At 52.4% G+C, this 14,151-nt stretch overlaps 1 protein-coding gene across 1 annotated transcript in view; it reads right to left on the bottom strand.

The window, feature by feature from the left end:
• Window positions 1-14,151, bottom strand: part of SH3PXD2B (SH3 and PX domains 2B) — an 82,643-nt gene that overhangs the window by 9,339 nt on the left and 59,153 nt on the right. The window contains exons 6-7 of the mRNA XM_035902487.1: window positions 6,450-6,475; window positions 6,032-6,067 (exon numbers count right to left, since the gene is read on the bottom strand). Of these exons, the coding sequence (XP_035758380.1) occupies window positions 6,032-6,067; window positions 6,450-6,475 (62 nt within the window). The remainder of the gene's footprint in view (window positions 1-6,031; window positions 6,068-6,449; window positions 6,476-14,151) is intronic.

Here is a 14,151-nt window from a genome sequence, read left to right as displayed (position 1 = left end):
GGCTGCGGGGGGCTCGCGGCAGTCTCCTGTGCACAGGCATCAGCTGCCCCAGCGCACAGACCAGCTCAGACCCCAACTCAATACACACAACCTGCAGTGAGTTTTGCCAGTCCTGACCGAAAAGCCTGGACAGCCAGGTGGAGGGGCATTTGTAAGACCGAGCAGCATCCCCCTGCCACCACTGACCTTCTATATTTCAGCCGCCTTCTCACAACTCGCCAGCACCGTTTGCTCTCTCTGCTATTTGCTCCACTAACTCTGCTCAGCTCCTCCAGCTGCTCCTCCTGCTGGAGATCCCAATTTCATGTCAACGATGAAACAAAAAAAAAAATACCCAAAGGAGGAGCAAATGGGCAGGATTCACCAGGAGCAAAGCTTTCCTTTGACCAGAAAGGGCCCCATCGCCTGGAGGAGAGACGGGTGCGGGGGGAGAGCTGGGGGCTGCGGCAGGGGCTGGGCAGGCTGTGGGTAGCCCTGCGGGCTAAGGGCAGGGCAGAACAGGGGAAGGCTGGCTGGTATTTTGCAAGCACATTTTCATTTCGGAGAGTGCTCTGGATACAGATGCACCCCCTTTGCTTGGCGTTGCTTGCTATGGTAGCACTGCAACAGAGGTTTCCGCTCCTGCCTGCCTCTGCTTTAGAAACACGGCCCCGAGGCTGTCCCTGGGCACCGAGCAAAGCCACGCTTTTCCCACACAGGCACCAAGGTTTGCTGTGTGCAGGGAGACCACAAAGTGACCCAGGGCTTTGCAGGCCCACCCGAGCAGACACTGCACGTGCTCAGTGCCGAGCCCCAGCCGACTCATCCCCGCCGAGCAGGGCGTCCGCTTGGGCTCAGCCTCCTGCTAAACCAGCCATGAGGCGTTTGGTTACCCAGAGCACCAGCAGCACTCCCCCATCTGCCTCCAAAAGCCTCCAAGAAGCAAAAATGTGTCAGAAATGACTCCCCTCCACCCCAAGCCCTGGCTCTGGCCTCCAACTTTGTCTTGTGGCTTCGCAACCTGTCAGATGAGGACACTGTTATATTACCCCGTTCTCCCCAGGTGTGGTAAGAATTAATCAATATCTGCCAAGTGCTTTGGAAATGGGATAGTGTTCATTATTACAGCACGAGTGATACAAAAGAATCACACACTTGATCATGGGTGTTCAGTCAAATTTACAGGGGCTGTGCATGTACAGGGAGCCTCAACTTTTGGGTCAGGGGAGAAATCACATCTGGTCCAGCCACCTAGCTGCTATGGCACGGCAGATACATGGGACAATTACCTCCCAGGCTCTAAAGGGTGTGAGAAAGAAATGACAGAGAGAGTGATGGTCCCTTGGGATATAACGGCAAAATGCAGCCAAGACAAATTCAGGCTGGGTATCAGGAAGAAGTTTCTATGGGCAAATGCACCTACACTGCAACATCAGGTGAGAGGTCTCAGCCTGACAAAAGATCTTTCTTATGGGGGGACCTATTGCAGGGCACAACCCCGCAATGAGCAGATCAAGAGAAATGAGTAGAGATGGACAAGATCTAGCAGGTCTTCAGCAACCCTAGGACGCTCTGCTCCCCCCCCCCCCCCCCCCAAGAAGTTCTCCTGTGCCCAAGGTCACAAACTCTCAAACTGGTTCTGAGAAAGAAAGACCACAACAAAGATTTAAATGAACAATGTAACTTCAGGACAGTCTTATTTAAAGGAAGAGGAGGCAAATTGTCTGTGTTATTCTGCTATAAACAGCACTCTGCAGAGCTCCAGGTGAGCTGGCCAAGGGCAGAGGATCTGTTACCGCTAATGAAAGCTTCCTCCATGCCAAAGCCCAAAGGTGGGGCACCAGACAGGATTAAAAATAGCCCTCTAAAGTGAATGGTGGATGCTAGGACTATCTGTTCTACTAGCTCAATTAAAGGTTCGTGCTTAAAGTGATCAGAGGATCTACCCAGCCCCTGAGAGAAGAATAACAGCTACAGGAAGAGAGAAGTGCTCCCCTTTCTGCCTCCCTCGCTATAATTACACCCATTGCTCTGAGGCTATTTGTAGTTTCATCAGGCAATTCTGGATCCTCCAATGTACCTATTAAACCAGCAACAGAAGTGGTAAACTGAGCTTGGAGGAAGAAGTAGGAGTTAATTTCAGGAGCACCTTCACCTGGCATAATCGTTCTCAACCACAAAAATACACACTCGAGTTAGCAACAAAACATCCTATTTATGGGCAGACTTAGTCTCTTTAAAATAGCAATGGTGTAAACCTTACCAGCTAGGATGCGAGACAGTACTAAAGCTCTGCAGCTGGGGAGGGGAGGGAGCATTAGTACAGCCCAGAGCCCACAAGAGAGCGAGTTTTGCAGACGGCTGTTGGCAGGAGCACAGACTGTGCACCCTGAACACCCCTCGCTTGTGAGACTGACACAAACGTGGCCTAGAGGAGGGATGTGCTTTGAGTCAAGAGACCACTGAGGTCCTTGGACTGGGCTGGCAGAGCTGATGCTTGCCGTGGATGCAGGAGAGCCGCCGGGGAGATGCATTCAGCGCTGCGGGCAGGGCCAGGCAGAAGCTGCCCCCAGGCAGGGCACACCCCAGCTGCCAACCCCAGGACTGCTGGGCGCAGTGACCTTGCTCTCAAGACACACCACAGATGAGTGATGGGTCAGCCCGTAAATCGTCGCAGGTTTTGTTTGACTAGGAACTTGGCCAATCACCCAGTGTTAAGATATATAAAACCAGGTAGGAAATCTCACAGATACAGGGTTGCTTGCAACGTTTCCAGCCTTTCCAATTTCAGGCTTTGCAGTATCAGTGCCAAAAGCAAGGACTTTCTCATGGGGCTTGGACACTGATGCCTCCAGAGGGAAACAAGGAGCTCAGGACTGAAATAAAAGAGGGGGCACAGGTATTTGTTTTTGAAGCCTGCCCTTGCTGTACACTCTAGCCCCTGCCTAGTGCACCTTCCAAAAATGTCATACTTTATCCAGCTTTGGCTAATGTTTCTTCCTCCTAGTCCTCTGGCTTGTGCTCATCTGTCCCATGCTCTCAGGACAGTCCCTCCTCTCCCAGACCTGAGGATATTGTAAAGATCAGTACTGCAAAAGTGAGTTTCTGCCTGCTCTCTCATGAAATGAGCACTAGATGTTGCGCTGTACTCTTTGCAAGCCCTCTCATCTCTCCAGGGATTCTTCCAGAACTGGAAAATAATCACATGGAAATACCATTCACCAGTGGAGTTTTAGAAAGGTCCCCCTATGGCTGCTGTAGGGTATGACAGCTGTGTTTTCACTGCCTCTCATTAGACTGAATACCTCGGTTTGGGGTCTCCATGCCATTGCAGGCACATTACACAGCAGAGCAAAAGGGACATGGCTGCACAAGAGAGCATCTAAAATAAGACTGGCAGGGGGATATTGGAACTCTCTGCCAGCCTCCTTGGGCAGCTCCACCCAAATACAAACTCAGGAGACAGTTTCAGGTTCCCCTGCACTAAGCCAGTGCTGAGACAAACCCATGACTCCCCATCTGTGCTTTCTGTTGAACTGCGAGAGGAGGAGTGAATAGAAACGCTCAAAACAGACCTGGGGACTGATACGATGACTACTTTTAGACGTGCCTAAATCAGTGGCCAAGTCACTCTTCAGAGCCAGGGGAAGCTGCAAGCTGCAGGCTATACAGAGCCTGGGCCCATGCCTAAGGCTCACAGACATGCGGGATTACAAATACCAGCAAAAACCCTCAGCAGAGGAAGCAGATTTTATTTCCAATGCTCACTTAGACCAGGCCCTCCTTGCAACAGCAAATGTCACTTGAGTCTCTTGGTCACCATGTGAGGCTGAGGGCAGGCAGCACTTTAAGCCCCTTTGCTTCCCAGTGTTTGCTTAAATCCCATTTCAAAACAGGGCTTGCTGTGCCAGGAGCTCGGGACCTCCTTCCAACGCTCTCCTGAAGAGCAGCTCTCCCCATCTCTGGCAATGCTGGGAGAAATAAGCAATTGAGAAACAATTCTTGCTGGTTTTCTTTCTGAATAGCTATTGCTTGCCCCTTCCTCAGGGAGATCCCCTATTCAAAGAGCCTTTTTTGTGCCTTGCTGCATATTTGCTACCTCAAAGCAGGCCTGGCTCGAGGAACTGCTTAATGGTCAGGGACTTCCACCAGGTAGAAGAGGGTTCAGGGTGACAGCAGCAGAACCAAACTGTTTCTGCTGCCAGAAAATGCAAGACAGTGAGAGGAGTCTCTCAACACATCTGGCACGAGGCATCGGCCCTTTGAAACCTCACTGCAGGCAAACATCTTTCCCTGGTGGCTACTGCACATGTGCTAGGTGCCATGGGCAAAACATCACATCCTGCCCTGCCAGGGCAGGCTCTGGCTCAGATGTTACCCAAACTCTCCCTGTTCCTTCCCTCTCAACAGCGCCAAGCAAACAGCATTCCAAAGAGCATTTTCTCTTCAACCTCAGCAACATCCCTGTGTCATGTATAAACCCGCCATGCCATAAGGATGGCAGAATGAAGGTGTCCATAACCTGCAGCAGGAAGGCAAGATGAAGCTGTGTACACAAAGAGGAGAAAAGCTCCTGCTTCTCTAGCCGTCAGCATCCTTAAATTGAATTCTGCCCGCAAAGAACTGAATTATGCAGCAGAAATTTCCTTCCCCTTCTCCTCAACCCTAGAGAGGTTTTCTTTTCTCTCGCCTAACGTAAGTGGGCTGGGTTCAAAGTCATCTAAACACACACAGATCTCATAAGCAAACATAACCCCTTTCCCTTATTCACCAAACGTTCCTGCTGAGCCAGCACACAAGAGAAGTCCTCAAGATGAGGGAGATCGTATCTTTATTTTACCTGTTTTATCAAAAGAGAGGAGAAGGAAAAAAATTGCAGCCTGCTTCTGCCTCCACCCACAGCCAGAGACTTCTCTGTGCTTCCAAAGCTAGCTGAAGACCCACCACTTCGGCACAAGAAAGCTAGTACAAAAACCACAGTCTGTGCTTGCAAATGGCTCATGAGAGCTATAAAATGACAGACACACCTTGCAGCAGTCAGAGTTTGAGAAGAAAATGTTGTCTGAAGGTTTTAACTATACTGCTAAACCCAAGCTAGTCAATCAGGAGAGCACCCAGCCCGTGAGCACCTGCCCGTGGGGACAGAGCAAAACCAGGAGCAGCAGCCAACACCTGAGCTTTTCATACACATCTTACTGCTAGTCTCAGGTAAGAGGCTGGGACACCATCACTCTTGAGGCAGGGATGCCCTGCAGATCCAGTAGAAAAGAAAGTGGAATTAAGTCTTTGAGTCTCCCCTGTACCTTTTCTCTCTCCTCCGAGAGGAACCCACTCATCTACAAGTGAATTTGCTCACACAGCTTATTGGCAGTGCCAACTCTCAGGCCAAAAACTTTTCCACAAACTCTTTCAGCAGAATCTCCATCCAGCCAAGACTCAGACCTTCCTTCCCAAAGACCTTCATGCTATTTTTATACCTTCTGTGGCTCCAGTAGCTGAAAGATGCCTGCCTTCCCTAATCCACAGACTGAAGGCTCTTCCCCTCTCCTTCTCCTCTTTCTGGGAAGCTCAGATACTGCTAAAAAACACCAACTACAGAGTCTTTCAGAGATTTCTCTCTCTTGAGGAGCAGGGGTAGAGCATCCCAGATCCAGCTGTCCACCCAAAGGGTCCCAGCTGGTGCAATCACAAAGCAGAACATACCGCTGCATTGGGAGGCTTTCAGCCTCACGCTGACCACCACGCAGCTGAGACCCTCCTTCCAACTTGGGAAATTTTTCATCCCCATCCTCCTGGCTGCAGATCAAGCCTTGCCCTTCACCCAGGACCTGTGACACAGCCCCTGCATGCGGAGCTGTACTGATAGCCAAGCGCCAGTCCTGACCCTGCCGTACCTCCTCTCCACCACTGCCCTGTGTCCGCCAGCCACTGCAGAAAGCTACGGGGGATGTGGCAGCTTCTTGCAAGGGGCCTTCCCACCCAGCCCGAGCAGGTGTCCCCCGGCAAAAGGCAAAGCAAGAGCAAGGGCCAGGTAGCGAGCGGCTGTTACTACCTCTCTGCAGGAAAGAGGCCGTTCTCTGGATAAACCCTGATGGAGGAACAAAATGATGGGAGACAAGGCATGAGGCAGGGCGGGGCAGGGGAACGAACAGGGGGTGGCAGCAACGGTGGCAATGACTCAGTTAATGAGTGAGCAGGGAGGCCAGCGCAGCTTGGAGAGCTGCAGGCATCCATCCCACCTTTGGGAGCGCCACCGGAGGCGCAGGGGGATGCGAGACCGGGACTTGGATGTTGCAGTGAATCCCTGGGTGGACGGAGGGGGCACACCATGTGGGGAAGCCCCACACCCCATCAGGGAGTACAGCCAAGGGTTGGCCCACCATGGGGCTGGACCCTTGTCCCACTCCAGGAGACCCTGGCTGTGGGTGAAAGGAGCTGGTGGAAGCGTCAGAGAGGAAAGGAGTCCTTACCAGACCTCTTCTTTCCAATGGGCTCCCTGTAAAAGAGAAGGAAGAGAGTCAGCAGAAGGATGGGGTAGTTGGGTTGGTTGTTATCCAAATGACAAACCCACACAGGAAAGCACAGCAGCGCTGGCCCCGATGAGGCCACTGACCTCCCTCAACCAACTAACGTCCCCATGGGTGACATGGGGCATCACCCGCCTTGCAAACAGCCCATTTCTTCTCCCCCCACTCAGTAATTTAATGCTTTTGTCTTTCCCAGGGTGAGGCTCGGTTGCTGGCCTGGGCTCCTCCATGGCTTGGTCTGACAGCCACAACTCCCACCATGTCACTTGGCGAAGGTGGGTGGATTGGGACAATCTGGCAGCAGGGTCAGGAGCTGGGGAAGCCCAAATCCCCAGCACTGCTCCCAGCACAGACCACAGCTCCTACAGAAGTGGGCACCACTTTGAAGACAAACAAAGAGGGAAATACTGAAATTCCTCCGTGTCCTGCACCTCTCTCAGGGACAAGGATGGGAAGTGGTTGGGGAATGGGCAAACGTTTATACCCCAAAGCAGAACAAGTCATTAAATTGTTGTAGAGAGGATGAACACCAGGGCTGTACAGCAGAAAAAGGCACCTCTGGGACAGAGCAAGCAGGAGCTATTGGTGGTTATGAGGAGGCAATGAGGTAGCTTCAGCCCAAGCCCTCTTGCTACGGCCAGCACTGGCCACACTGCTGATGAGATGGGTTAGAAACCACAGGTCCTGGGTCCCTTCTCGTATCTGAATGTTGCCAAGAAACATGGTCGCTGAACAGCCTCAAACCCAGGGCACAAGCACAACCCTCTTCAGGCACAATGAAATCTCAGGCATTTCATGATTAAAAAACAAACACCAAATCAAAGCAAATATGGGCCCAGAAAAGCCTCAGAATATCACGGGTAACAAACCAAGACACCCAACCAGCCTGAAACCCAAACAAATGCACCAGCTCTGTCCCCAGCCCAACCACAGCGGTCCCTGTTGCTACAAAAAGGCTCTCAACACTTTCACATAATTCACCACTGTGGCCCTGAAATGCTGCTGTGGTGTGGGGTGATGGTAACCTGCTCCCTGTCCGCTTACGGAGGCACCTGCTTTCCCCGCTCCTCAGACTCACATTCATGGCAGATCAAGACCATCTCGCCAAGATGAAATACTCTGGAACCAGGAGACATGCATCAATCCTTGTTACTTCCAGGAAGAGTAACAAGCACAGAGCAGGCACTGGAGCCTCCAAGGAAGAAAACATTCACCTGGTGGTAGGGGGACCCTCTGGAGGCTTCGAGCTGCCTGATCACTGTTTGGAAAGGCAGCTGGACCAGCCCAGATGGACCCCAGGAGTCCCTTCATCTGCTTATCAAGTCCACCAGCAAAACAATCTTTTCCCCTCCCTCCCCTTTGTTTTCAGGCCAAGCAGAGAAATCCCTCCATGCTCAGCAAGAAAGCCAGTGCTGGGCTACACTTTGTTCTCTTTCAAGCTTATCTGCGTTTTCAGACCATAATTACTGCAGACATTTTATCCCCCTAGGGTGATGGGGTGATGCTGGGACTTGGCTGCCTTCAAAGACTGCTCACCCATCCTGGCAATGTGTTTTGCTCTCAATGCCTTATCCTCCCAGTCCCCCCTTCCCTTTGCACCTTAAACCTCTGGTAGTCATCCACGGAGCTATCAATAAAATCAAATGAAATGCAACAAAGATGGACTAGAAACAAATGGGACATTGTTATCTAGAAACTGGAGACTGTTAAATTCACAGAACTGTGCAAAGACCTGAAAACCATGTCCCAGGTGCAGAGACCAATGGACTGGACACAGCATCCCAAAGACATTTCTAAATGGAGACCACAGTGCAGAGCTAAACCAGAGTTTATCAGTAAGCCCCATGAAGTTTACCCCAGCTCAGTGGTACAGCAGGGAAGGGAAGCGAAGCAAGGCCAGATGAACATGCTGGAGATCAGCGGGTGGGCATGGCACCCTCATGCTGACAGGAGGGTGCTGATGGAAATAACTGTTGTTTTTCTCCTGCCATCTGCTAAACGTGTTACTGTGGCTCTTCCCCCTCTTTCCTTCCACCGGCTGCTCCGTCTGAGCAAGGGGGTAAGGAAAGAGCTGCAATTTCACTTTGCTGCTGGCTTGTTCCTGGCACAGATACAAAGAGCTGCAGATCTGAAGACCAGCAGCCCCAGCTCCCCACCCCAGAGGGGACAAGAGCTCAGACAAGACAGGAAACAGCAGTAACTCCCGGCAGCATCTCCTCCTCCTCCGTTCCCGGTGGACCAGAGAAAGGCAGGCAGCAGAGCTTGCATGCACGGCTTCCTGGAAACCGGTGGCTCCAGAAGAAGAGAAGAAGGAAAGGCCTCTCCACCTTCCACTGCGAAACTCATTTAGCTCTCACCCCCACAACAGCCAGGCTGTGCAGAAGAACCAGGCAGCCACAGCACAGTCACAAGGCACCGATACACAGCTATGACTGTTGTGCCACCAACCAGCCCTACAGAGCTCCCCAGGTGCCAAAACCCAGGACCAGTTCTCCAGCTGTTTCCCAGGACTTTCTTGTCAGGAACACTGAAGTCAAGGGTTCCCGTGTGGCCAGGGTTTCACTTAAAGCACTGGGCCAACACGACAGTCTCGGGGTGCAGTAGGCTCAGTTCGGTGTCCTTCAAGAACCTAATAATCCCCCAGTGCAATCCTGAAAGGAAACTTTTACACATGGAGAACTCTTAGCACCAATTAAAAATCCCCCATGCCACTTGTTTTCAGGAAAAGAGTCAGGTTTCTCAAGCATCTTCTCTAGCGTACAGACAGCATCCCTCCGGATCCAGTGATGGGAAGGAGAGATGGGGAGCACAAGGCTGCGGCGAGGGCACGAGGCAAAGCTAACAGCTTGGGAGGCAGGTTCAGAACAACCAGAATCTGACTGTTCTTCAGCAATATGTAGGTGAGCTGTTAAACTCCTTACTGCAGGATATTGCGGACACTGAAAGTCTTCATGGGCTTATGGGCTCATCATTCAGGAAAGGAATATTAATTAAAAAACATTAATTATAAAACCAGGAAAACCCTAAAGGCTAGGGCAGTGTCTCGAGAAGAACCGTTACAAGCTTGCTTGACCTTAAACTCTTCCCTAAGGCACTCACGCCTGGTGGCTGTAAGCGAGGCAAACTGTGGCGTGCTGCAGGGAGGTGGCTCTGAGGCTGCCACGCAGAAGAGCACACCTTGCAGGGGGACTCGTGGGAGGAAGGTGTCCCGACAGGCGGCTCAGGGACCCCAGCACCACCCCTGCTGCCCCACAGCCCTGACCACTGCCAGCCCACAGGGCTGGAGAGGGACAGTGGAGCACCAATGTAAGGAAGGTAACTCCAGCTGCTGCTAAGCCAACCGCACAGGAGCCACCACCAACGTGCAAGATGAGATGGAACTGAGGTCACCATTCCAAGAAAACACCTCCCGCAGAAAAAATTTAGCTCTTGCAAAAAAAAACCCCCTTCTGTAATACAGTAATGCCATCAAAATAGCTATCAGGAGGTGGTTCATCTTGTAAGTATTGAGCAAGGCTGGAGATGTTAGCAAAGTTTATGCAAGCAAGAGAGACCAAGAACTGGGGTACAACAGAGCTCTTGTTTGGGAGAACTGATGTTTAGCAAATGCTCCACCGAGCACTGAATGGAGCCCCTGTCCCCCATGCTGTAGTGCTGGTGCTAGCCCTGTGTTTAACCACCGGAGAGTTGGCCAAGCTGCCCCTTCAGGCTCAGAAAGCTGCCCTGTTAGCACAGAAAATCAAGTGCTCTGTCCATGCACGGGGCTTGCACTGGCACAAAGCATATGTTTGCAGAGTGGATTCAAGCCCTCTGTCTGCTGTCATCTAGGAAAGACAGTTCCCAGCAGAGAGTAAAGGAGACCACTATTTTGGAGCTGAGATCTAGCCCGAGCTCCTGGTGAATCTGCACGTAGGCACCAGCAGAACTGCAAAACAAACGATTCATTATACAAGCTGTAATTTGTCTGGATAGCGGGACACAGCTCAAAAGCCACAAGGCAGCAGGCACCCTTATCCAAACCAACATCCATCATCTCAGGGATCTCTAGTTTACCGGCAAAAGCTCCTGGAATGGCTTCCTAGATGGGCCAGCCACTCCACCTTGGAGCAGGGACCTGAGCTGCCCCCTTTTCTATTAAATCCCCTGTCACCTGGCCCAGGAGTTCATGCCCCTGTTACCCCCCAAACACCGCACAAGGAAAACGTTTTCTCCTGGCACAGCTCAACTACAAGGAAAGGTAAGCACACAAAAAGCCATGGGAAAGCAGGAAGAGAAGCGACTTGCTTCTGGAAGACACTAGCTATGAGTTTGCACTTCCAATTTATGGAAACCAGGGAAAGGAACAGATTTGGTCCCTGCTACAATGATGGAAACATGGTTCTGCCCAGTGTCTTCTTCTGGCACTTTGGACCAAACTGAAACCCACCGATGGCTGCCAGCATTGTGGCCCCAAGCAGAACCTTTCAATTAGCCCATACGGGAGACAAGCTGGCACAGTCAGACCACATCAGGGCTGATTCTCATTATAGCCCAGTTCTCCCTTCCCTGATTTATTGGGGCTGGTGCCTGCCTGGAGTCACTGTCACTCTGCGTGCGGGAAGCAATTCATTACTGCGACTGCTGGTGCCACCCCCACCTTGCTGTGCATCACCGGGGCTTCAGTATTAATAGAATAACGACGAGCTGCTGAAGTTGCTACAGGCATAACCTCGTTAGCAGCATACGCTTCCTCATCTGGTCAGGTCCCAGCTCATTATCATGCACCTTCCAGCCCAGAGAGCACAGGCAGCCCCCAGCCATCACGGCCGGCCGGCCCTTTGCTGATTCAGCGGAACTGGGATTCTGCCCATCCTCCTCCTCCCAGCAGCAATGCTTCCCCTGGCGCACAGCAGGGAAGAGCAGGGTTACTCCCTCTGCACTTGGTCCTCCACCCCAGCAAGGAAAACATCCACAGCAGCAGAGCTGAACTGCCCTTGAAACACTCCAAAATCCTCTCCCTTTAGCCACAGAGAGAAATAGCAGGATTTTTTTAGGATGTGAGCTCAGAAGGTGTCTGCACATACATAAAGGAAGGAAGAAAATAATTTTTAAAAGCTGTCCCAGGCTTTGGCTGCCGTCAGTGGCCCTGCTTCAAGTGGAGTTTGCCCCGGGGTGTGTTTGCCCAGCGGAGCTGCAATGCTGCAGCCCCATGCAGCAGCCAAAGTGACAGTGACATTTTGCTGGTGCCCCAGGGGAACAAGGAGCGCTGGCACACCAGGCTTGTGGGAGGATGGAGAAAAGGAGCCATTCTCCAGTAAACTGGGAGAAGGAGGGGAGGAGAGGCAGCCCCTCTGCCGGGGGTGTGGAAACTGCAGCAAAACTTTTGCTGAGAGTGCAAACAAACCTCTCCAGCTCCTGCCATGTGGTGGCAAACACTGCGTGGGCTCCAGGCCACCACAGAGAGACCCTGGCCCTGAGCGCTGCTCACCCTTCCCAGCAGGCAGAAGTAAAGCACAGACCAGTACCTTGGATCAAAATCCTCAGGGAGGCTTTGCCCCTGCCTACAGCTCAGTGCCAGAGCTGGAAAACATCGCTGGAATGAAAATGTAGCTCCTCAGCGCTTTCTCTCTCCATTTTCAGCATCTTTGGGGTGTATAACCATAAACCACAGCAGCAGAAGCTGCAGCCCCCAAGGCCTGGGGGTGCTGGGAAGCTGGAGCAGGGACCTGCTGCATTAGCAGGCCAAGGCCAGAGGGACATCCCCCCGCCTGCCCGGGGTGCCTTCCCGCCAGGAGAGGACCAAGCCCCAGAGGCCACCTTCTAAAGCAGAGCACAGTCCCGCAGCAAGGCCACTGGCCGAGACAGCAGCAGGGAAAGCCACCCGCTCCCACTTCACACAAACGGCTTTGAAGATCAGCTCAACCAGGAGGCAGCAGCCCAAGCCACGTGCACAGTCCCCTTCCCAGAGGGTGTTTGCTCAGTGGTGGCAGGAGGAGGTTTCTCATCCATCTGCAGACCAGGCAAGCCAGATGTGGGGTTTCGCTGGTTCCCACCCCCCCACGGCCCACCCGGCAGTTGGAAAGCACCACTCCCAGTACACCTATTTGGGTGGTAGCGGCTGGGAAAGCCAAGCAACCTCAGCCAGTGGGGAGGAGCAGCTTCACTGGCAAAACCTCAGCTGGGGTCCCCAAAGGCAGGAGGGGCACAGATGTAACCCCAGGTGGCGCAGTCTCTGCTGAGACACGGGCTCCGCCTCCGCTGTCATCTGCTCGTGTAGAGGTCGTGAGCCCTTAACGAGCCTTTGGAGAGTGCTGGTGCCGGGACTGCTGCCCACCCCAACCCCACGCTAAGCCTCCACGTGCTGCCTGGGCAGCCAGGGAGCCCATGCCAGCCTTTCAGCCCTGCCTCCCTTTGCAGGAGACCTGCTGGACCAACAGACCCAGAACATAAGGATGAAGATATTTTATAGAAGAGGAATTTACACCTTTTAAAGACACTAGGACCTCCTGAAGCCAGAAGCTTTTAAACTGTGAATCCACAGCCCCCACAGGGAGCAAGGAGGAGTGCTCAAGGACATCTTTTAAGCATCTTAAGAGATAGTACATTTGCTTTACAGGTGCCTGTGACCCCACTGGAAAAAAAAAATTGGGTTCATAAGCTAAAAGGTTCAAAACAACAACTTTAAGTGTCTTATATATGATGGGATGCTCAGCTACCAAAAAGAAAACAATGAAAGATGCTTTTAATTGAAGAGACTTCTCACGGCCAGGGGTACCTGGACAGCAGCTCAGGAGCCCCTGGGAAGCAGCACAATGATGGCTCCTTCCCCAGCGTGCCCTCCTTGTACATTGTGGACAACTGTTAAACCACTTAGGATCTTGCTTCACTGTGGAGTTAACCTGGGCTCCCGCATCCCGTCACAGAGCCGAAATGCAGCTGGGGAGGAGGAGAGTCAGCAGCTGAATGCCTTGACTCAGCAGTGGCTTTGTGCCCAGCTCTTCAGACTTCCCCAGGCTTATTCCAGAAACTCTCTGCTATGGCTAAAAAAAGCTTTAAATTGAAAAAGGGTGGATTGGAGGTAAGGGGGTTGCATACAGCAACTTCCCATCTCAACAGCCGAGCATCCTGCGGCTGGTCAGACCTGCTGAGATACACGGGAAGTAGGAATTTGATGATTTCTCTCCTTTGAAACCACGGTTTTCACAAGGCTTCCATCCAACACCAGGGAGAAAAATCCCACATTCCCACAGATTGCTAACTTTCCAGAGGATTTTCTCTTTCCATAACCATTTCTCTTCTCCCTCTGGTTCCCACCATTGCTCTGTGGACTCACCTCTTCCCCAGTGTAACTGATCCCTCCGGATTACAGCCCCACTCCAACCCACCACCAGGCAGCCCTCCTGGCTGTTGAGTTATCCCAGTCCAGAGCTTGCTGGACAGGGATCCACATCACAAAAGTCACCGATCATCACTGCCAGTGGAAACACCACAACCTCAACCCACTCTCCTCTTTTGAAGTGGTCCCTCCGGGCAGGCGGACGCTGGAAAGTTGGCGGGTGTGTGCGGGGGGGGATGGAGGAAGGGCTTCACCGCCCTCTTCCTCCCCTCTGTCTGCTGGAGACTCATGTCTCAGCTCTGCTTTCAGCTGTGATCTACCACCCAACTG

This window comes from Egretta garzetta, unplaced genomic scaffold (assembly GCF_000687185.1).
Source record: "Egretta garzetta isolate BGI_Z169 unplaced genomic scaffold, ASM68718v1 scaffold209, whole genome shotgun sequence".
Classification (NCBI taxonomy): domain Eukaryota; kingdom Metazoa; phylum Chordata; class Aves; order Pelecaniformes; family Ardeidae; genus Egretta; species Egretta garzetta.
This window is presented reverse-complemented; position numbering and strand designations above follow the sequence as displayed.